This window comes from Fundulus heteroclitus, chromosome 16 (genome assembly GCF_011125445.2).
Source record: "Fundulus heteroclitus isolate FHET01 chromosome 16, MU-UCD_Fhet_4.1, whole genome shotgun sequence".
Classification (NCBI taxonomy): Eukaryota; Metazoa; Chordata; class Actinopteri; order Cyprinodontiformes; family Fundulidae; genus Fundulus; species Fundulus heteroclitus.
The window spans coordinates 24559312-24582775 of record NC_046376.1 but is presented as its reverse complement, the minus strand read 5'-3'; the positions used below and the strand labels follow the sequence as shown (position 1 = coordinate 24582775).

Sequence of the window (23464 nt, the reverse complement as noted above, 5' to 3'; positions counted from 1 at the left end):
CTTTCACAGATGAGTTAGCTGCATATCAGCAGTAGGCTGGAGTCTTGTTCATATTAAAAAGAATAAGCATGTTCCCATTGTCTAATGTTTCTTTACTGTCAACTTGAAGAATTCCCCCTCCAAGCCATCCTTAATCTCCTTTTTTATCTCTTTGCACACACAGTACTGAAGCTGCTGAAGATGGCGACCGGTATGAGAGCCTTGTTGGATACAGTTGTTCAAGCCCTGCCTCAGGTACACCTGAATACTGTCTGCTTACCCTCTATGCTCCCAGACTAAGACACAGCATTCCCTCGGAGAAACTGTGTCCTTTACCAGTCAATAGTCATGGCAAAAACACCCTGCTTCCCATTTACGGTTGCCTTTTAGGTATCTCTAGTAGACCCTCAATCACGTCAAAGTCAAAGAGAGTGGAACACAAATGCACATGCACAGAAAATGTCTTGCCTTTGCTTTCAGTAATCTGGAGAGTCCACAGTCCCTCACCAAGACCACAGTCAATGAGAAGCAGGCAACCACCCTGCAGATTAAGTGGGGAACTGTCCAGAGAGGTTACATTCATTGGCCATCTGTTATTCTATTGCACTTAAATTTCAAATGCAGTGATACATTTGTTAGCTTGCTTTGTATGGAATGACACTCAAAAACTGATTACTTTAGAAGTTTGGATAAGGTAAATTATGAAAAATGTTTGATAATGAATGTGAAAATATAAAGTGTTTAATTCCTTTCATTTAAAATGTTTTGCATATTCTAACTTAAATTCAGTTTGCATAGGACTGATTTGCAACAGGTGCAGTATGGTCTTAAAACACTTCATTAGACAAGCAAATCCACTTGCAATTTTAGGTGGCATACCGAGACAAAGAAGTCCATACTTGTAAAGAGAGGGAGAAAGCTAAATCTGTTCATAACCCCCGAACATACCATGTTTACCCCAACATCCTAGGAGCATCCCTGCAGCGTCCCCACAGTATCCCTTGAGCATTTACCAGCATCCCCTCAACATTCTGCAGCACACCCACAGAAGCTTGGTTTGTGCTAAGAGGCCATGAAGGGGACACAGAGAACATTAGCGGTCTAGTCATAAGACCACAACTGAAAGTCTTGGCTTACATGCAAAGCACTGTTTTAGGAAACCTAACACTACATCACCAGGAACACACCATCCCTACAGTAAAACATGCTGAAAGGTAGGACACAGAGATTGGTCAGGTAGGTTGGTCAGAGTTGATGGGAATTGAGAAAATTGATGAGGCTAAAAACAGAGTGACCCTGTAGGGAAAAGCCTATTAAAGAATGTGAACACCCCAGGCCCAAAGTTCAGAACTAAATTAATTAAGAAGCCATTGAAAAACATGAAAAGTGTTGTCCACAGATGCTCTTCATCCAAATAAGTGAGCACATTTTTTTTATAAAGGATGAGTGGAAACATCAACCTCTGGATGAACAAAACTTGTAGAGACACACACTAAAAGAGTTGCAGCTTTAAACCTATACTAGATAATAAACACTTTTTGTTATACGGGGTAAAATAGTCCTTCCATCCTGACATTAGTGAATACATTATGTATGCAGAAAATGGAGGTTAAAATATCAGATCTGTGTGATACCTGCAGGCCAGTAAAAACTCTGACCAATCATTGCAATTTACACCGAAGGACAGGGATCGGTCAGAGTTTTGATCCTGCCCTCACACCCCTCTGTCCCAGGGGCATCACCTTATCTATTGGAAGTCCACATGGCGATCATTCTGATTCGCTCACGTAACGCCAGTGTGTGTGCTCGTTCATTGTTAGTTTCCGCTTGCTGGCTGCGCATGCACAGTTCTAGTGTTTATTATCCGGTTAGCTTAACGGTTAACCGTTTCTTTGAAAATGGAGGAAGGCCTCAGTAGAAGAAATATGACCAGAGTAAATTTGGGAGACTTTTTTACGCAATTCCCCTGAGGAGCAGAAGAGCATGTGAGACAGTCTTGACAATGAGCAGTTGTTCAAAAAGGGACTAGGAGAAACTTCCAGAACAATTGCAGATTCTACCTTTAAGTGGCAAACCCAGTTGGTTATAGAAATTATTGACCCTCGAGGACTTTACCACACATTTCAGATTAAGATTTTATGAAAAAAAAATATAAATGCATGGATCATTTTCCATCCATGTCACACTTATGCTCAACATTTGTGTTGGTCTATCACAAAAAAATCAGTATACAATCTGGTTTTTTTTTTTACATCGCTGTGGAGGGATTCTGTCCCAGTCTTCTTTGCTGAATTGTTTTAATTCAGACACATCTGAAGAATTTTGAGCATGCAGAGCCTGTTTAAGGCAATATCACAGCATCTCAATCAGATCAACAGGGCCTAGTCACGTTTTAAAAAGAAGACACAAAACCACATACATTCATATTCAAATAAAACAATATACCTCGTCCTGATAGTGTTAACTTAATACTTTTTTAGCTTAAAAATAATTTGCCCCCGGGCGCGATTAGCAGGCATAAACATTGCTGTGCCATCTGCCGGCAGTACCGCAGACCTATCAGAAAGCAAGATGGCGACAGCTGACAGCTGCTGTAACAGCCAGTAGACCGTCCTGCAATGCCTCACAGTAATGCAACAGCTTGCCGTGGTTGAAGACCAACCCCATCTACAGGGTCGGGGTTACTTAACCTATTTCTTTTTGCACCTTCGCTGGGCGTTGCTGACTCACTGGGCTCCATCACAGACAAATATACGTACATGGCTCATTCAGCGTTGAATCACAGGTCAATGTCGCTGACATATATTGGAAGTGGCATAGTAGAGCGATTAGGAGAAGAGGCCTCATTCATGTGCTGCCATGTGCTAGTTGTCCCCATAGATTCACAGTACAAACTAGATCTATTGGCATTATCTTTCACAGGTAAGAATGAACATATACCTATAATTGTATGCGTTCATTATAATGTCGTATATATGTCTGTGGGCTCCATTGCTTCTTTGTTTTTACTGATAGTGTGACTGCGCAATAATGTACTTCCCCGGTCAAGCAGTCTTGTTATTGTAAATATACACAAAAGTGCTTCGTTTACTAAAAAATAGAGCAAAGACAACGTGTAAAACAGCAATAGAATATAAGCAAACAGGGTGCGATAATTTCATCAGAAATCCTTTGTATGCAACCAGGGTGAGCTACTGGTGTAGAAATTTGTAAAGTCATAGTACTTAAATAGGCCCCTTTAAAGACCCAATTTAAAAAAAATAATAATAATAATTTGCCATTCAGAGGTGAACTCACAGGTGTACTTTAGAATCATTGTCCTTTAGTATAACTCAGTTATACTTAAGCTTAAGGTGAGAGAGACATTCTACTTCATGATTTTTTGGGAAAAAGAAATCAATGGCTCCTTCAGGTCCTAAATAGGAAGTCACAGATAATCAGATTACCACCACCATGTCTGATGTTAGATATGATTTCCGTTTCACCCCAAATGTAAGGGAATAAATATTATTTAACAACGGCCGCTTTTGTCCTAGCAGTCCACTGTATATTTTCCCAAAGCCTTTGGGATCAGCAAGATGTTTGGAAAAGGTGGAACGGATCTTGGTGTTCTTTTTGCTCTTCTGACCTTGGGCCCGTCTCATGGATCCAGGTTCTGCATCCATGAGAAGAATGCAGAAAATTATTCGTATTGTTATTCTGTTGTTGAATCGTGAAAACTGACCTAAACGGAGGCACGTGAGGCCAGCAGTGCAGTAAATGTTGCTCTTGTTTTGTTCTTTTGTGACCTCCTGAAAGATTTGTCAGTATGCTCTTGAAGTGATATTGGTAGTCCATCCACTCCTCGTAGTCTTCACCGCTGTCCCACTTGTTCTCTCTTTGTGGCAGATGGTTCTCTCTGGGGTTCTTAAACATTGCTTTGTATGTCTTTTCAGACTGATAGTTCTCAGTGACATTGCTTCTCATCTGTTCTATAATTTCTTTACCTTGCTGAATGAAGTGTTGCCTTTGGGGATCTTTTACTCTACTTCACGTTGTCAGACAGGCTCTGCTTAAGTGACTTCTTGATTTTACCAGTCTAAATCTAATAAGGCATGTCACTAATGAAATTGAGCAAAAACAGTGTGGTCAATCACAGTTAATCTATTCTATAACAAGGCAGGCAATGCAATTTTTACATAATTATGGCTATGTTGGTCTGGACAGCCTTTTAATCTGGTAATCTAGATATGAGAAATTTAAGTATCACAAAGGAACTAAGACAGAAAAAAATCTGTAATGGAGCAAATACTTTTTATCAGTACTCTTTTTGCGGCACATTCTTGAGGAAAAGCATGAATTATCTCTTCTGATTGTGTGGAAGTGTGAAGAGGAAAGCAAGAGAGTATAATTTCTAAAGATCTAACCAGCCTTCAAAGTGTCATTGCTATCTTGACGAAGATGGGCACAAACCCATGTGTTGAGCCTCATTTATGGAAAGGCACACACGCATGTGATCCTTTGACCATTGAGGCCAAGATGAAGCAAACACATAGAACAGGTGGCGTGGTGAGAGTGGCTTCCTCATCTTTCTTTTCTATTGATCCCATCCTCATTAACACCCAGGCTTTTGCTCTGTCCCAAGGGCAGTCAGGAAGGTAATTAAAACTAAGGCTAATTAAACAGTTCCAGGAGGTCTCGTTTTGTGTCTGCACGGGGTATGTGTATTTAGAGATGCTGAAAGCGTTTTACCTGGTGACAGTTTTTACTTCAGGTGATGTTTCACTGTGCAATTGAAATGGCAAGCTGCTAAATGTATGTAATGCCACCAAATATGATACTAAGAATTTTAACAAAGCCTTTTGGCTTCATTTAAAATAAGAATGGTTACAAAAAATCTCATAGGAATGTAAAAAAGGGTACTACTGAGAAGTATGTGGAAAACTAATACAATTTATACAATTAGTTTATATTGTCAGTAAATCCAGATTATGTATAATAATAGATATGTTACACATTTGAGTGTAACTGTAGCATGCAATCGACAAACATAATAGATTCTAACACATGAAGTGACTAAAGGTTTTTCATTGACATTAGTAAATAGCTTATACAACATTGTTTTTCTGTCAACTGTTTGAAGAATTAAAATAAAGATCAGAATCTACTTTATTGGCCTTGATTGTATGCACAATCAAGGAAGAAAGAAAGGAAGAAACTGTCCATGTGCCATTTGGTTTTTATAAATAGTGCTCTGTAGCACCTACATGAAGGTTAAAGTCTAAACAGTTTGAATGCAGGATGTGTGGGTCTGCAGAAATGTTAGCTGCCCCTTTCCTGACCCAAGAGCTGTACAAGAGCTGTACAAGAGCTGGACGGAGGCGAGGTCAGCCCCGATGATCCTCTCTGTAGACCTAATTACTGGTTGCAGTTTGGACCTGTCCGGTTTTTCGGATGAGGAAAACTACACAGAGATGTACAAAAACAGGGCAGACTCAATAATGGCAGTGTAGAAGCTGGCCAGCGCCTCCTGTGGAAGGTTGTTCTGTCTTGAGTTGCCTTACAGTCTCTGCTGGGCCTTTTTTCAAACAGCGCTTTTGCATGAGAACCATCGTAGATGCCAAGAAATTGTGGTTCCTGGTAACCAGAAGACATCCACACTAGACATGGGTGTTGTCAAGGATAATGAGGGGAGGCAGTGTTGTGGGAGTTTTCTAGAAGTCCTATTTTATCTCTACAGTCTTGAGCGAGGTGGTGGAGAATCAATTGTAGCCCAAAGTTTGCGGCATCATCTGCCAGCCTGTTTGCCTGGTAAGCAAACTGCAAGGGGTCCAACAGAGAGCCTGTCCAGAATGTGTTCATCAAGTCAGGTTTCGGTGAGGCAGAGGGTGTCAGATCAGCTGAGGTCCGAGTCCCTTATACCGAGAAGGAGTAGTATGTCAGTTTTGTTCACTGGGGAGTGGACGTTTGACAGAAGAATAAATGGGAAAGAACGCTTGACAAGCGTACCTGCACATTTCCAACTTCTGTGTCTCCGGGAAATCTCACAGAGAGACGCATAGAAGGCTACCGAGGCGACCATCCATAATGCCATCTTGAAAGATTAGTATTTATTATAATTAATGAGACATTAAAACACAGGTGGGTCACATTTGGACGTAATCTTTGCCATTCTGATTTAAAAAGGCATTTGTCTAATATGGATGTAATGCCGTGAAAAATCGGAACATTTCTTGTTGTTTATGTGTTGCTTTAAGTTTTATTATGAAAGGTAACATATTTGTATTGTAGTGTGGGCTTTTCATTGTTACAGCACACAAACATTTTATTATTGAACTTAACATGATAGAAGCAGGAAAAATGAACAGCATAAGGAGTTGAGGAAATTTAATAAGGGCCAAATTGTGATGCTAGATGACTGGATCAGAGCATCTCCAGAACTGCTGTTCCTGTAGCGAGTCACTGGTCTGCAGTGGCCAGTATAAATTTAAAAGGGATCAAAGGGAGGAACAGAGATGAACCAGCGACAGGGACATAAATGCATGTGGAGAGCAAAGTCAGCAGTATGTGGCTCCAATTAACAGATGCACTAGATTGCTAAAGAAGACTACTGAAGAAAACAATGTTGTTTCTGACAGGTCCCACAATTTACAGCACGCTGCAGGGGTCTGGGGGGGGACTGGTGCCTATCTCCAGCGGTCATTGGGCAAAAGGCGGAGTATGCCCTGAACACATCGCCAGTCCATCACAGGGCTGCAGCAAAATTCCCCATTCATATTTCATTATCCCAAAACACATTTTTTCTTAATTTGACAGGTCTCAAATGTGAAATTGTTGATGGGTTAATTTAAGTAAAAACGAAGTAAAGCAAAAACACAACACTGCACCTTACTGCATGTTGTTGGGGCCCTGATACTTCCCTTTTTTGGGACAAATGTCTAAGTCTAGCAGCCATAAAAATGTCCTGGCTCTCAGTGGAGCAGCGCTGTTAGAAGACTGTTTCATATCCCTGTAATGGGATTAGATTTTAGCCCTGAGTGTTTACTGTCTAACATCTTCCTCCCCATTAAATTGTCATTTTTGTGTTCCACCACGAAACAGGAGGCTTTTTCATGGTGGAACTGAGCCAAGTCCCAAACCCCCCAACTTCCAAAATTCATAAAAATCACAGGAGGTTCGCTTGATAGAGTCTCCGAGGAAGCCGTGCTGCAGTTTATCCATCCAAACAAGGCGGCATAGAAACTGCGCGGCCAAAACAAGCTGAGTCGTGTAAAACCAAACATGTAGTACTGATCGTTTTAATATTTACCTAGAAGCAAACATATATTCCACATGTTCTTTTTGTAAGGACATTCTGAATAATTAACAAAAAGCATTTTATACTGAAAAGATGCTTCTAAAGATTGCTCTAATAAATAAAAAGAAACTAAAGCATTGCTTTCTACGATAATGCTAGGTCTGTTTAAAGCATCATTTTAACATTATGGTCTCTGCTTGACGAAAATTTAAAAAATCTTACCATTACATACAAACTGTACATTGCACTTACAATTAGAGATACTTTTCAGTAGATAAGGTGTTGCTGCAGATCCTACAGCTTTATTGCACAGCATAAGGTGGCTGCACAACAAGACACTTCCTTGTGTGCTTTTGTGTTTTTTGGTGCATATTTATGCATGTTGCGTATATGTGTTGTAGGTGGGTAACCTGGGCCTGCTCTTCATGCTGCTGTTTTTCATCTACGCCGCCTTAGGAGTAGAGCTTTTTGGAGAACTTGGTAAGTTTTTACCATTTTTCTTGGGCTCAGTCACAAAGATTCATGGATAGTAATGCTAAGGAAAAAAAAAATTGTTTGTGGTGTACATAATTTCCAGCAATATGTGAAAATGCAATTCAGCAGGTTTTTTGATTTAAGAAAAAAATGACAGACAGATGGATGGATGAACGGATGGACAGACACCCCTGTTCTAATGAAGGAAAATTTCACTCAGTCACACTGCAAAAATAGAACTAAAAATAAGAAAAATCGTCTTGAAATGTGAGTATTTTTCCTTGATCTGGGCAGGTAAATAAGATTATTTGCCAATGGAATAAGATTTTTGCACTTAAAATAGGGACAATTCATCTCCATCATCTTATTTCAAGTGCTGTATATCTATTTATCTTATTTTAGGGGTAAAAATACTCATTCCATTGGCAGATAATCTTATTTACCTGCTCAAATCAAGGGCAAATACATTCATTTCAAGAAAATTTTACTTATTTTTAGTTCTCTTTTTGCAGTGCATATTTTCAGCCATTATTTTTATAAGACCAATAAGCATCACTATACAATACTGTGCCTTGCAAACAATTTATAAGCAGCCTTTTCACATTTTAAAAGGTTACAACCACAAATTAAAATATATTCTATAAAGATGAATGATGCAGATCATTTGCATGATAGACCACATTTTTGCTGTAATTGCTAGAAAAGGGGGATCTACAAAGGTGTGATTACATTTTATTTAGGGGTAATCATAATAAAAGGGACTAAATGCATATACAAGCATTTTTTTTTTTTGATTTTTACCTAGAAACACCTTTCACTTTACACGCATGCACTACTTTGTGTCGACCTGTTATATAAGTGTACGTTATTGAAATATGTGGTTGAAAAATTACCACATGTGATGTTTAAGGACTATTAGTTACTATTGCAAGGCACTGTATATCACAGGAAAGAATAGTTTATCTTCTAATTTTGCTGCTCTTATTATACCGTGCTTGAGCTGAGCACCCAGATTGTTTTAATCTCTTTCCCAATAATCACCTTAAATTCTGCATTTCTCCCCTTTTAAAGTATTTTCCTCTAAAACATTCTTGACAGATTTGGGAATTGAGCCATTATGTAGTGTTTATTTTTCTAAACAGTGTCTCAAAAATACCCAGATTAAAGCTGAATAAACTATCATATGTCTCTCTTTCTTGGCAGTGAAAGGATCTCATCATGACTAATTTAATTGAATAGAGACAGGAAAAAACTTCACGCCTAAACAAAGTGAAGTTCTGGAAGGAAAATGTCTACCTTTGTCAATGAGCCAGCACATTTTTTTTTTCATTTATGATTAAGTTTTATGACATTACATTTTTTAATTAAAAAAAGTTTGATTTTGGAAAACTAGACACCAGAAGTGGCCACTAACAGCCTGGTTGCTAAATCTCCAGTTTTGGGGGGGTAAAAAAGTCTAATTTAAGCACTGTTTGTGTCTTTCCTGTCCCATTCCTTCTTGCCTTTTTTTCCCTGTTTTTTTCCACCTCTTCATGTATCTCTCCTTTTCCCTCCTAATTTGCCTCCATCGTTTAACCTCACTGTCACTCTCAGTTTGCAATGAAGACTATCCATGTGAAGGTATGAGTCGTCACGCTACCTTTGAAAACTTTGGCATGGCCTTCCTTACCTTGTTTCAAGTCTCCACGGGCGACAACTGGAACGGCATCATGAAGGTAAACACGCATGCCTTGGTCAGTATTGTTATGATAGAGATGTGAAGAATATTTTCAGATTCAGACTCACAGGATAAATAGCCTTTCAATGCCTTTCAAAAGCATTCACAAATCTCAAACTTATTGTCATTTTGTAACCGCAATCCCACATGTCATTTATTGGGATTTTATTTGATAAACCAACACAGAGTGGTGCATAATTGTGAAGGAAACAGAAACTAATAAATGTTTTTTTCAAATTATTTTTAGAAACAAGAATGTCAAAATAATTTTTGTTCAGCCTCTGTATAAATCGGGCTCTGGCACTTGCCAACAGAAATTGACTAATTAGTAGATAAATTAGTAGATAAAGTCTATGTGTAATCTAATTTTAATGTAAAGGGTCCTGTACCGTCAAGGCATAAGAGGTTGGTTAAACAAACTAATAAGTAAAAAGCATCAGGAAATCCAATAAGACAGGAGACAGGTCAATGATAAAGTAGGTGAGAAAGTTAAAACAAGGATTGCTTAAAAGCATGAACCAGAGCTTTGAGCATCTCATGGAGCATTATTCAATCTACCAGAAAATTAAAAGAGTATGTCATAACTCCAAACCTGTAAGACATTTAAACTGACAGCAAGGGCAAGGAAAGTATTATACTGAGACGCTGCCAAGAAACCCCACTGTAACTATGGAGGATTAGAATAGATCAAAAGCTTAGGTGATAAATGGCTTTTAAAAATACAATTTAAATAATTTTCTAATGTATCAAATATAGAAAATGTTAAAGAAATATCAATACTTGTGCAAGACACTGTAAAGAATGCAAGATTTCAGGTTCATTTCAGGCAGGTTAGTATAAATGTTAGTACAAGGTAAAAAAAATTAAAAAAAATTAAATCTGAAGCATTGTGCTTCTCATAACCATGAGGCATCTAATGAGCAGAAATACTTTTTTGCATATGGATGACTCCTCAATGAAAGGGTGAGACATGATCCTCTGCAAAAACAGTATTTTATAATGACTCCACACCAATCAACATCTCTTCGACATACCTACGCTGTGAAGGTAGTACAAATCGTGTTGGAGCTGGTTTCATTCATTCATTCATTTATTAATGACCACACAACAATACAACAATAAATAGACACACATGGAAACATCAGTTAGTGGCTTGATTTAATGTTGGTACGGCTATTGCGGAAAAGCTGCTTTTGAATACGACTGATTTTGTCTGCAGAGACCTGTAGCGTCTTCCAGAAGGCAACAGTGTGAACAGGTGATACGCAGGGTGAGACGGGTCCGAGGTGATTTTCATCGCCCGTTGTGTAATGCGTCTCTGGTACAGTCTGTCAATGGAAGGGAGGGTGTGGCCCATAATTTTAGATGATTTTTCCATTATACGTTGTAATTTTTTGCATGATAGGGAGTCCATAATAGTCATACCAGACTATTATAGATAAGGTGGGTAGGATGAAGTTCCTCAACTTTTTTTGAAGCGCATATTGTAGCAAGCAATTGAAGGAAATCGGTGAATTTATGCTATTTGAGACATAAAAATAGTACCTGCACTTTGAGAGCAGTAAACCTGCTTTGAATTAGGTAAAACTAAGTTAGAATTAGTGATGCAGCAACGAGAGCAAATTAAATATTGGGGGAAAACTCCAGGGAGGCACAGCTGAACCGTACCACAAATGAAAGGGGGTTAAAAGTGCCACTTATTACGTTTTCTCCAAACCGAAGGCAAAATTAAAGCAGAAATGAAAAACCTGACGGCAGAGCAGTAAGAGAAAAAAAAAACAGGAGAGAAAGAGAGAGAGAAGATGCTTCTGTGTTTTGGAAAATGCCTTGTTTGCTTTAGCAAATGCCTGAAATATGCAAAGAAAAAAGATGGAAGGGGGATGTACTCTGAAAGTGGAGATGTTTTGTGAAGGAGCACAGTGTGTAAATGTCAAGCCAAATTAGACAGAAAAGACCAGCCTCAGCTCAGAGGGCTGAATTTGTTATGTGTGGTCACAGCCTGGCTGAGATATGCATTCTTCCTGCAGAAAACTCTTGTCACTTTAGCTTTGCTGTGATGAAAGTCCACAGCACTCGTGTTAAACAGAGTGGAAAACAAAGCCCCCGATCTGGAAAACCAAACAACTAAATACATGAATTAATTCCTTGATAATATGGTGCCTTTCACTTCTATTGACACTTCTATTGACGCTGCTGCTTTGCACTACTTTGTGTTGGTCTATGACATAAAACCTAAACAAATTACACTGACGTTTGCGGTTGTAACATCTCAAAACAAGAACAAATTCGAGGCGTATTAATACTTTTGTGACTTACTCGTCCAGTTTTTCCAAAAATCATGCCAGTATTAACATATTTAATAGCAAGTGCTGCACGTAGCTGTGGACAAAGCGTGATAAAACCAGTCAGGTCTCTACTGTTGTTTTCTTTTCACATAGAGACACAACTGGCAAATTAAGCAGAACAAAACTGTAGGAATGCTCACACTGAGCTGAAATGAAACATGTCAAAACAAACTAAAGAATAGAGCTTAGTTAGATTACACCTCCTGCATATTAAAGCCTTGTCGTTCAGTGCCATAAGAGTGATAGTTTTGTATTTGTTTTTAAAAAAAAGTATTTTTGAAGTGAAGCAAGCGACAAATACCCTATGCTTTATCTCTACAAAGTCTGTTTCAAACTTTTTTGCAATGCTCCTAATGTACTTTTTGAAAAATGTGTGACGTTAGTAGTCCCTGACTTCTTTTTTTTCCCCCTCATCTCACGCCTCACCAGGACACATTGCGGGAGTGCCCACCAGACCATAACACCGATGTGGACTATGCCTGCAATCCGAGCCTTCAGTTTATCTCGCCCATGTATTTTGTCTCCTTTGTGCTCACCGCCCAGTTTGTGCTCATCAATGTGGTGGTGGCCGTGCTGATGAAGCACCTGGACGACTCCAACAAGGAGGCCCAAGAGGAGGCGGAGATGGATGCAGAAATTGAGCTGGAGCTGGCCCAGGGCACCCTCTGTTGCATGGGCGCCCCCAGTTGTGGGGGTGGGGGGGTTGACAAAGGACTCTTGGCTGTTGGATCAGGGCTTGGAGCTGCGCCAGGGAGAAGGGAGAGGGGAGGAGGTGGCAGAGGAGAGACTGGAGAAGGAGTGAGGAAGTTGCGACAATCTGTAACGCACCAGGCGCCTTACAACTCCTGCGACTCCCCCCATTCATATTCGCCAGCACAAGTGAGTATTTCTGAATGTGTGTGTGTGTGTGTGTGGGTGCATTTTAGCTGGGTGAAAATGTGAATGGCTTATTTGGTATGCCTGCGATTGGTGGATGAGGGTCTGCGTAGTAATGCTTCAAAACTTGAATAGTAAGATGAGACCGATCCCGGTTAAAAAAACCTTATCAAAACTATAATCAAATAAGCTCCCGAAGCTGCTTGGATTTGCTACTTTTTTTAAACCTGATTTGGAAGCTCTTTGAAAATACAAAACTTCTGCCAGTCAAAAGAAGGAGAAAGACTGATGTCTAAAATACATCCATTTTAGCCTCAGAAATAGTCATTTTTAGCAAGATCTCGGGCCCGCTATGGTTAGTTGTTTTTTTTCTTACTGTTGTTGAGTTGCAACATAAATATAAAATTATGAGATCTGCTTTATTTAAGAAATAAAAGCTAATCGTTGAAGAATGAATCAATACTAGGAAAACTATAGGAAACATTCATGCACCAATCATTCTTAGAGGATTTTTTTATTGACAGACATTGCTAAAAACAAATTATCATAATCTAATATGAACAGTGCCTTGCAAAAGTGGCCATTCCCCTAGAACATTTTTGAGTTTGTCACATTAAGGTGACAAAGTTCGGGGCTCACTGAACTGCCTGACAATTGGTGATTGGTTGAACTAGATTTTGTTTAGGGTTACCAGATCAACGGGATCAGAGTGCAAATGCAGCTCTGATCAGCATAAAAGTTATGAATAAATTGAAAAATGGATCAGTTAAATCATTAAATAATTATTTAATATTTGATGCCAATGAGCTTCAATAATAATAATAATAATAATAATAATAATAATAATACATTTTATTTGTAATGCACTTTACATTTAAGAAAAATGTCAGAGTGCTACAGGTAAAATCATCATAGAAAGGTAAAAGCAAAAAAAGTAAAAAAAAAAAAAGTTTTCTTATGGTAAAAAAATCTTAGTTCTTAATGTGGGATGTGTGAAGATATTATGCTAGAACACGGCATATGTGATATAAATATATTAAATATGCCATATATATGAGTATATAGTATATATGAGTATATATTTTATATAGTATACATGAGTATATATATATATATATATATATATATATATATATATATATATATATGTATGTGTGTGCGTTTGTGTGTGCACTTGCAAATGAAATGAATCTGCCGAGCTGCTGAATTAAAACATATGTGAAAATATGAAGCAGCATATAAAATATCCTTTTGTCAAACGGCTAAATTAACAATGTGAAAGACAGAGATATGTCATGCAATTTAAGTTACATCTCTCATCTTAGTAGTTAGACCAGCCCTTGTTATAAGCAGGACAATTGTTGTTGATTTTTCAATTACATTTTTTTTTTCAATTTGCGCTTTTACTGGTTCATGTGTGTGGGTTAATCATGATTGGGCTTCCTAGACCGGTGTGTAAGAAAGAGACGGTCCGCAGAGACTCACGCTTCTGTTATGAAATTTCCAATGATAGCCTGAGATATCCACATAAAGATGACTCACCCTCTGCCGTGAGGAGTTTCACCTTTGTAGAGCTAATCTTGGTTGCGTGGAGCCATTTTTAGATCGGTGTTGGCTGACAAAGGAAGTTAATGCAGTGGCAGGATCCACCCCCGCATTTTCTATATCCATCCTTCCCGCTCTGTTTTCTCTGTCTCATGAGTGATGCAGTAAGGGATCGAGCAGACCAGCGTAATACAGCGTGTGCATAGCACAAATCCTGAGGTTTTCACCATGAGTGTTAGCGTGTATGTTAGTCCAAGTGTTTGTGCGCAGCTGAAGAATACACATTTGCTTAAAGCCTCACTGTGTTCATTTTGACCCAAGTATTAGCTTCATTTGAGACGTCACAAATGATTTTTTAGGTCAATATCCAGCACTTGGTGCATATTGATGCACCATGCAGGGTGCCCTTTTCAAAAACTCACCTATGTAATTTGAAAAAATTTGGACCTGTTGTTAGATGGGTCATGTGACTGAGAGGTCATGTGATCTAGGGTACCACTTTACGGCAGCCTGAGCTCCCCTTAAACTCGAGAGCTAACCTTACGTGCTTCTACTTTCCTCATCCTCGAGTCAAAGTTTGTCATGGCCGAGGAAAGCAAAAAGAGGAAAAATTATACCTGAGGAGGCCAAAAAGAGAAAGCGAGACAGGGATCGCTCCATGGGAACAACAAGAGTGGATCTTGCAAAAGAATTTGCGCGTTGGTGTTTGATGATAGAACAATCAGGAATCAAGACCCATTCTCTTTCTGCATTGTTTATATTAGACTCTTAAGTTATCTTTTTGCCTGTTGTATACAGAATATGTCAGAGTCAATATTTTTCAGTTTTGTTATCACTAAATGCTAAGCTACCAGGCTAAAAGTTGTGGTTAGACAACAAAACAGACATGAAACATGAATCTAGAATCTAGAATGTGGCCTTGTCTTCTCCAAAGTGGTCTGCTATCAGATTACAAAAAAACGCAGAGACATATATATATATATATATATATATATATATATATATATATATATATATATATATATATATATATATATATATATAGATAGATAGATAGATAGATAGATAGATAGATAGATAGATAGATATTGACAGCCATGACAATTTCTATATGTAGCTTTTTAAATTATTGAATTGATAACTGTAGGAAATTTTACTTCATAATTCAGGCCTTGTTTTGTTAGTGAATGACATAACACGGAGGTTAACTATCTTCAAAATGGCAAAGACACGAGAACTCACATAATTTAAACCAGGCAGTTTGCTACAAGAAAATGACTCCCCCCCCCCCCCCCCCCCCCCCCCCAAATGTCTCTATATCTACAGCCAGTGCAATATTCAAAATGTTTAAAAGTCTATCAAAGTGTAAAAAAAACACAACGAGCAGGATTGTAAGGGAGGTAAAAAAAATGTAATCTCAGTAATCTCTGTAAAGGTTTTTCAGTACAAACATTTTAGGTGTAAAATTATGCATCTGCACACAAGATGCGTTGCTTTAAGGTTTATTATGCAAATTTACGAGGATGCCAATAGTGAATGCAGTAAAACACATTTTATAAATATCAAGTTTAACAGCGTTTCTTTGGAGACGGAGCTCTGTTAGCATCATTATAGCGGGTGTTCTTCTATTGCATAAGAATTGAAATATTATTCCTAGAGTTGATCAGAGCACTTAGATTTGTCTAGATTTCATATTTGAAGCTGCATCACTACAACCCGTTTTCATAAGGATATGGCAAACTCTTCTATTGAGATTATACTAAATTATTATGTAGAAGCAGCTGTTTTGATTTAACTTAACTGGAGGTGTGTTCACTACTCTTTGTCTAACACATTATACAAAGCCATAACTTTGTATTGTGTGCTATGAACTGAAAATGCCTACAGTAATGTAAATAACCTTGTTCTAGGTATAAAAAAAAACATTCCTATCCCATCAGAAACTCTTGCTTTGAAACTTTTCCATTGGTTAAAATCCTTGGCTGCTTCCTTTTTATCTCTGGTCCAGGTGACAGAAGTTAATTCCTTCCAAAGAACATCTGGACCACTCTGTCTAAAGCAAATGTTGCCAATATGACAAGAACATCTGACAAAATATTGTTAAGTTAGGGTGTTTGTTTTGCATAGAATAAAATAGTCACTTTTGAATACAATTGTCTTCTGTGGAGCATCACAAAGTTTTCCAGGAAGTAATCTATAGTCAATGTTGTCATCAGCACTTTATAAATGAATGTGCTCTATGCAGTGCTGTCTGTGGGATCTGTGACTGTAACTTCCTGCTGTTTTATATGCACTGCAAATCCTCCAAATTTCTTGACTGAATGATTTGCAATTTAGAGGAGTGTCTCACATTTCCAGTTTTTCTTCAAGGGACATATTTTTAACCAATTCAGAGTTTTTTCGTGTACATCTGTTGACAGTTCGTAGACCTTCTGACCGCTTTTACTCCTCAAAGGCTCTGCATGTTAAGAATAATATTTCAGTATCATCATAAATTATCTATACTTCAGGCCTGAAATACAGGGGCTAAATGTTGTGTAAAAGTTCAAATGAATCTCCAACGACAAAATCTGTGATTCCTTAGGTTAACACTGTCTGGGATGAGGCAAACAAAAAAGCATGTGAAAAATAATTGGCTCAATGAGATGAAGTCTCATTTTACTTAATTAAGAGCTTTATTTAGATATAGAAATCAAGGTTTGAAATATATCAAGTATCTAAATAATTAAAACAGAAGCTCACAATTTTTGCAATGAAAAATTATGAAGAAGCTTTTTGGCAAATCGGCTCAAAACAAGTTCTTTTTCCATCAGAAAATTAGCACAAGCTTAAATTTCGATCAACAAATCCTCCAATGATCTTTTTTTTTTTAAAAAAACAAAGCTTGTTTTACATAGTAAATAGGTAACCTTTATCTCAAAATATAACCTTGGGCATTATGAGAAAAAAGTCTGTTTTCTTGCATATAAAGAGGGGTGAATTCACAAAGCAGGTTTCTCACATTTTTGCACATTAACAATACCTGCTTTATTTCTGCGTTTAATGAGGCCGATTGCTCATTGCCAACTCAAACAAGCTTACAAAGTAAAACAGAAGAAAGAAACATGCTGACTTTTTTCTTTTTATGTAAAGTTGCAGTTGTCCTTGCTTTAGTGACAAACAGCAGATTAAGAAGTGATTGGCAAGAGAAAATATTCCCTCAGCAAACTATGGTTCCTAAGCATACTAAGGAACCTCTCAAAACTAATCACATCTTCACCTCTTCGGGGAAGAATCGTATGTAGAAGGGCATTTTCTGTCAGCATGCTGTGTAAGTGATTCAAATTCACCCCTACAGACTGCACAAACATTTCTCAACCGTGATATTTTCTTATTATTTACATTTATCAAATGCAAGAAAAAAACTATGTTGGGCTTCCATCACAGGATGGTGGCTGATGTAATCTCACTACTCACTTCTTTCTTTCTCCTCAACTTAACAGTTGAGAGGATCCATCGTACCTATTGCAAAATAAAATGGAATTTGGACACATTATTACTCTTAAATAGCTTTGTGAATTTGCCCCTGAGTTTGTTTTGTTTCCTAAATACTTTCGACTCATTCTGTAAGTTTCTGGCGAGGCTTTAGCAAAGCTTTTCTCCTTCCTCTTAGAGAAAGACAGATTATTTTTGATGTTGTGGCACACTTCAGTCGTGCATCGCCTTTATTATTGCTGAATGTTGGGACAGGAGTAAATACACTGCAAATCTATGCATAGTTAACAGCAAAAACTTTTTTTTTAACTCATAGGCTAATTAGGGTCTTAAAACTCAGAACCTTTATTAAGAATTGGAAATTGCTTGATTTTGATTTCTCCTTTTTCATTTTAAAATTGGAATGAATAAAATGGTAATCATGCTTTAAATGTTCCCTCTCTAACTTCAGCCTCACTGAAGATCCTTTTGTTTAACTGATTGGCATCCAAAGTTTTGCATGGAGGCCTTTTAAAATGGAAAGCACTAATTCCATCTGCAGCTGATATGTTCTTGTAAGACCTTTCATTGTTTCTAGCTTTATGGGAAACATTGCTAAAGTACTACACAGGCTCCAAAGGATACACTGTGGGAAGTTCAGACACACACACACACACATACACACACACACACACAGTTGCATTCCAGGAACAAGAGAGGAGAGATAATGGCTGAGCCCATGACAGTCAGATAGGGGCAGTAATTAATTTCAGCTCTCTCCTCTCTTACTCTCAACTTCCAGTCCCTCCAGACGAGCCCCATTGTTGTCCACTAATACAGTTATTAATGGGGGCCAGCACACAGACAACGGCAGTCAATCAAACATTATTTTTGTATTAGGCTTTCCACCTACACATTCAACAAACTATACCAGGCCTGTCTGCGAAATACAGTGTGTGTATCTCTTACACCTGCATGTATCAAGCTAGCTTGAGCAGAGTCAGTTAATTTTTCTGCAGCCTTTCTGTAGCATACAGCTCACTGTACAGTAGGATGGCTTCTGAAATCTTAACCCCCTTATCTTTTTGAAAACACAAGTCATGAGTAAATGTAATAAAGCCATGTGAGTCATATGAGATGATGTGTGTTCGCATAACAGATCTAAGTATAGTCCCATAAGCACCGTTGCAGAATTTTGTTGTGAAAATGGGCTTATTCGGGGATTGAAGAGGAGTGACCTTATTTCTACAGTATCTTTTGGGAAATATCTTCCGATGTAATACAGTTACTTGGCTACAGGCACAGTGCATTCAATTCTTCTTTTTTTTGCATTCAATTCATTGGGAGATCCAGAACCATGGCAAGACACGCTGAGCGTGTTTTACATATTCTTCCTCAGAGTTGTTTCCTTTTGCTGCTACAGTAGGTACATCTCCAGAAATAAACCTAGCATTTGAGATTCAAGCAAGCAGCGATCATTTAGAGCATTTTTTAAAAAAAAATGCCTTGAGTGACTCTGGCTAAATTACTTCGGCGCTTATAACATACCCAGGGCAGAAACAAATGCTTAAATCTTAAATTGTTTCAACAAGGTATTGAACAGCCTAATTGAGGTGATATATCAAATGTAATTACTCCACACTGAGCGCCTAAAGCTTTGATGGTAAAATTAGATGTTACTCGACTAATGAGCATTTGAAGATTTGTTATTGAGGCTCTTGTCTTTCTTTTTTTTTAACACTAAAGATTCATAAAAATGAGAGAATGATTGGTACATAATCTTCAGCAATGCTTTTCGGTAACAAAACATATTGACTCATAATTGTATCTGTAGGAATGTTTGATAAAAGTGCAAACAATATATGACATTTAGCCTCGTAGGGGAGAATGAGAACAGTGCCCTGAAAAAATATTCAAACCTCCCTTTTTACAAAAAAGAAAAAGTGAAATCCCAAACTTCAATATTTTTATGTGACAGACCAACACAAAATGAAGCATCACTGGGATGTGAAATGAGAAGGGTTTGTTTTTTTGTTTTTTTCACTTAAAAAAAAAATCAGAAAATGTTTTTGTGTTCCACCGCATGGATTCTGATAGCTCTTAATAATAATAAAAAAACACTTTTAAATAATTATCTTGAATTTTTTGCTGAATTAGTAAAGCAAGTTAATCTATGTGTAGTTGAAGACATTGAAAACAAACACAGCACATCACACTTAATGCACAATCACACCGTCCCCACAGTAAAATATGGTGGTGGCCACATCATGCTGCGGGTCTGATTTTCTTCAGCAGAGACAGGGAAGATGGATAGAATTGATGGGAACCTGTATTCAGTTAAATTCAAATTAATTCTGAAAAGAAAAAAAAACCTGGTAAAGGATGCAAAAAATTTGAGACTGATGCTCTTATTCACCATCCAATGGAACATTTACCTAAAACATACAATAGAATGTGTTAGACCAGGGCTCTGCAACCTTTACAATCCAAAGAGCCACTTCTGCCCACAGTTCAGCTAAAAAAAACTAATTTACAGCCACAAAAGTCATATGACCTTTTGGAGAGAAAAAAAAGTGATATCCAAGACTTTTGTTTTCATTTTTAAAAACACGACCATTTTGTTTATATTTTTAGGTTTTAAATTAAACAATAACATCGCACTTTTAAAAAGGACGAATACATTTTGTTTTGTGGGGTGTTGACATTTGAGAAAAATGATGTGAAACAAATTCATTTTCCAACATGAGGAGAAGAAAACTATGAAACGCCCCAAAGTATTACTGATGCTTGCAGTGTCATTTTGCTGTGAAATTTCAGCTAATCAGGTAAAACTACATTTCTTATTATATCTGTATTTATTGGTTCTTTTATCATTTGTAGCCAAAGTTAATAAGAGCCATTGTTGAAGGTCCAAAGAGCAACTTGTAGCTCTGGAGACGCAGGTTGCAGACCCCTGTATTAGAAAAAAAAGCACGTTAATGTGTTAGAATGGTCTCCTAACTTGTGAACTTGATGTTCACAGATGCTCTTCCTTCTGTCTAGCTGCGCGTGTGTTTTAGTTCAAAGAAGAAGAAGCAAAAAAAGTGTCTAGAAGCGCAATGCTTGTAGAGACCCCAAAACACTTAGATCTTTAATTAAAGCAAAAGGTGGGTTCTGCAAAGTTTTGAATAACAAGAGCTGAACGCAATTAAACACCAAAATTTCCAGTTTATTATGTGTTACATTTAATTAACTTTTCCTTCCGCTTTAGAATTTCACACTACTTTGTGTTGGTCTATGACATAACGTCCCAATAAAATAAAGTGTTTAGTTGTTACATAACAAAATAAAAAACTTCAGGTGTCCGAATACTTTTGCACGGCACTGTACATGAATGATTAGTAGCAATTTGTGAACGTAGATTTAAAGGGCGAAAGCCTGCCTGCGTGTGCACACGGGTACTTTAATAATCCTTCCAATGGTGTATGCATTTCCCTGCGTGTTCTTTGTCCTCGCATGTCCGCATGTGCACATGTTTGCGCCTGCGTGCATCCTGGTCTGCCGGCCTGCGTCCCCGTGTGCGTTTCTGTCCGTGTGCGTGCGTGCGCGTGTTTGTGTGTGTGCGTGTATGTGTTCCAGGAGAGCCAGTGGTTGGACAGCGTATCTCTCCTAATCAAGGATACAATAGATGGGGAGATGCTGATGATCGACAACCTCTCCGGCTCCGTCTTCCACCATTACTCCTCTCCGCCTGTCTGCAAAGACTGCAAGGGCCACTCGCAAGAGGTACCACCCTGAACACACATAAACACTTTTCGGTACACATGCACAACCTTGGGCAGGACTATGAGAGAGAATATCAGAGGCTTACAATGATAAAACATAAACAGAAGCAAAAAAAAAAAAATATCTGTTAAGCAATTTTATTATCGTTAGTCATTTTTCATGTCCTCATACTGCATTTCCAGACTGCTAAGAAAGAAACTGTGCAGCTAGTTTAGCAAGTTTAAAGGCCCCTTAGGGAGGTTACTTACAAAAACGATTGCCTTTGGAGAAATCTATAGGCTTCGTGGGCTAGCATAAGACCCTTGCATCTACATCTATGGTTCTCAAACTGCTACTTTTACCAAACTTGGGCTTGCCGTAGAGTTATACTTTGTAAAAGTCAAAAACATGATTAAAGCACACTGGAATCACCCCTTTAATGGTAAACTAATGGGAAATTAGTGCAAAAACTTGATTGGGCCACAAAAAAGCATTTTGCAGCCCACGGCAGCAGAGAAAAAAATAATGGCTCCTGAGGTTCAGACATAATGGTTCTTTGTAAAACTAGCCTAAAATGCTAGAATACCTAGCATTTTCTACATAAAAGCAAAAACAAGGTATAGTTTAGTGTTTTCATGCAATTTGACTGTAAAATATCCACAACAACATCACTAAGAATGGGGCAGGGAAGAAAAACATGCAGATTTCCTAATTGTCATTTAAAAATTAAGATATATAGAGATTGTATTTTTCTTTGTTCTCAAGCCTAAAAAAATATATATATATATATATATATATATATATATATATATATATATATATATATATTTTTTTTTTTTTTTTTTTTTTTTTTTTTTATTATTGTTACATTTTCCCCCCCCAAAGACTAACATAGACTTTGTTGCTGTGTACATATCTTATTGGCAGGAATGAAGGCAAAAGCAATTCACCTCTGCCACAGAACCTGCCAGTCACAAAACAACAGAATGAGAAAAAAATAAATCTAGTTTTCTCAAATTTGGATTCGGAAAGCCATTCCTGAAGGGAATCCATATTAAATATTTGGAGTTTGCTGAAAGATGTAAGAAGTTACTCTTGTTTATATCTTACCTAATTGCAAAATGCAATGTGTCATTAGAAACTAGCTCCGCACATCACCCTGAGCCCATAATCCCTACTGTAAAACATGGTGGTGGTAGTTTCATGCTGTGGAGATGCTTCTCTTTAGCTGGAATTGGAATGTATATCATGTTTTAGAACAGGCCAGTTAAAGATTCACCCCAAAATAATCAACGCTGTAATTGCACATCTGTTGTAGTTGATGAAGTATAATGATTTCGGCAACAATATATATCCAATCTGAAAGGTTTGAAATTAGCACATCTCAACCAACCACATATGGCTAAAGGACAAGTCGGTTGGACTTCAGGCGCCTGGTGAAGAATTATGTCTACCATGACCAGAGGGTAACATTGAGAAAAGTTTGAGAACCACTGATCTAGAGAGCTGCAGTAGATTCTGCAGTGTTTTTCTTTTCCCCCTCAGCTATAGTTTCCAGGCTGACAACTACTGTACATTCAGCTACTGACCCCAGCTCACAACAGACAGGCTGACCCTTCAGTGTGTTGTAGTTTACTTCAGAATGCAGCTGCATTTGTGCTTCGCTTGAAATAAAACCTGCCTTACCAGCATTATCACATTTTGTTGTGTTGGGGAATGCATGATTTGAAATTAATAAATTACACCGCAGAAACAAAGTAACGGAAATCTCGCTCTTTCACTTGCAAAGTAAAAATTCTGCAAGATTTGGGCAACTAAAACTATGTTTTATGTGTAGCTGGAAGAATTTAAAGCACTTGCTATTAGATGCTTATTCGGTGTAGCACCATGTGAAAAATTACCACACGTTTATTTTGTGTGTATTACATTTGATTCCAAATGAAGAGTTAAAGCAGAAATGTGATACCTAAATCTCAGCCGTCACAGATGCTTATCTGCACAAATATTGATGATTTTGCCAGCTGCTGGAATTCACAGTGTTATGGACTAGTGTGT

The 23464-nt window shown here is 37.8% G+C and overlaps 1 protein-coding gene across 5 annotated transcripts in view; it reads left to right on the top strand.

The window, feature by feature from the left end:
• Positions 1-23464, top strand: part of cacna1ia (calcium voltage-gated channel subunit alpha1 Ia) — a 230835-nt gene that overhangs the window by 193376 nt on the left and 13995 nt on the right. For 2 of the 5 annotated variants that reach the window (XM_036148197.1, XM_036148196.1), the window contains exons 29-33: positions 164-234; positions 7657-7735; positions 9323-9444; positions 12221-12670; positions 21284-21430. In XM_036148197.1, the coding sequence (XP_036004090.1) occupies positions 164-234; positions 7657-7735; positions 9323-9444; positions 12221-12670; positions 21284-21430 (869 nt within the window). The remainder of the gene's footprint in view (positions 1-163; positions 235-7656; positions 7736-9322; positions 9445-12220; positions 12671-21283; positions 21431-23464) is intronic. The other 3 variants (XM_036148200.1, XM_036148199.1, XM_036148198.1) reach the window with 2 other exon arrangements.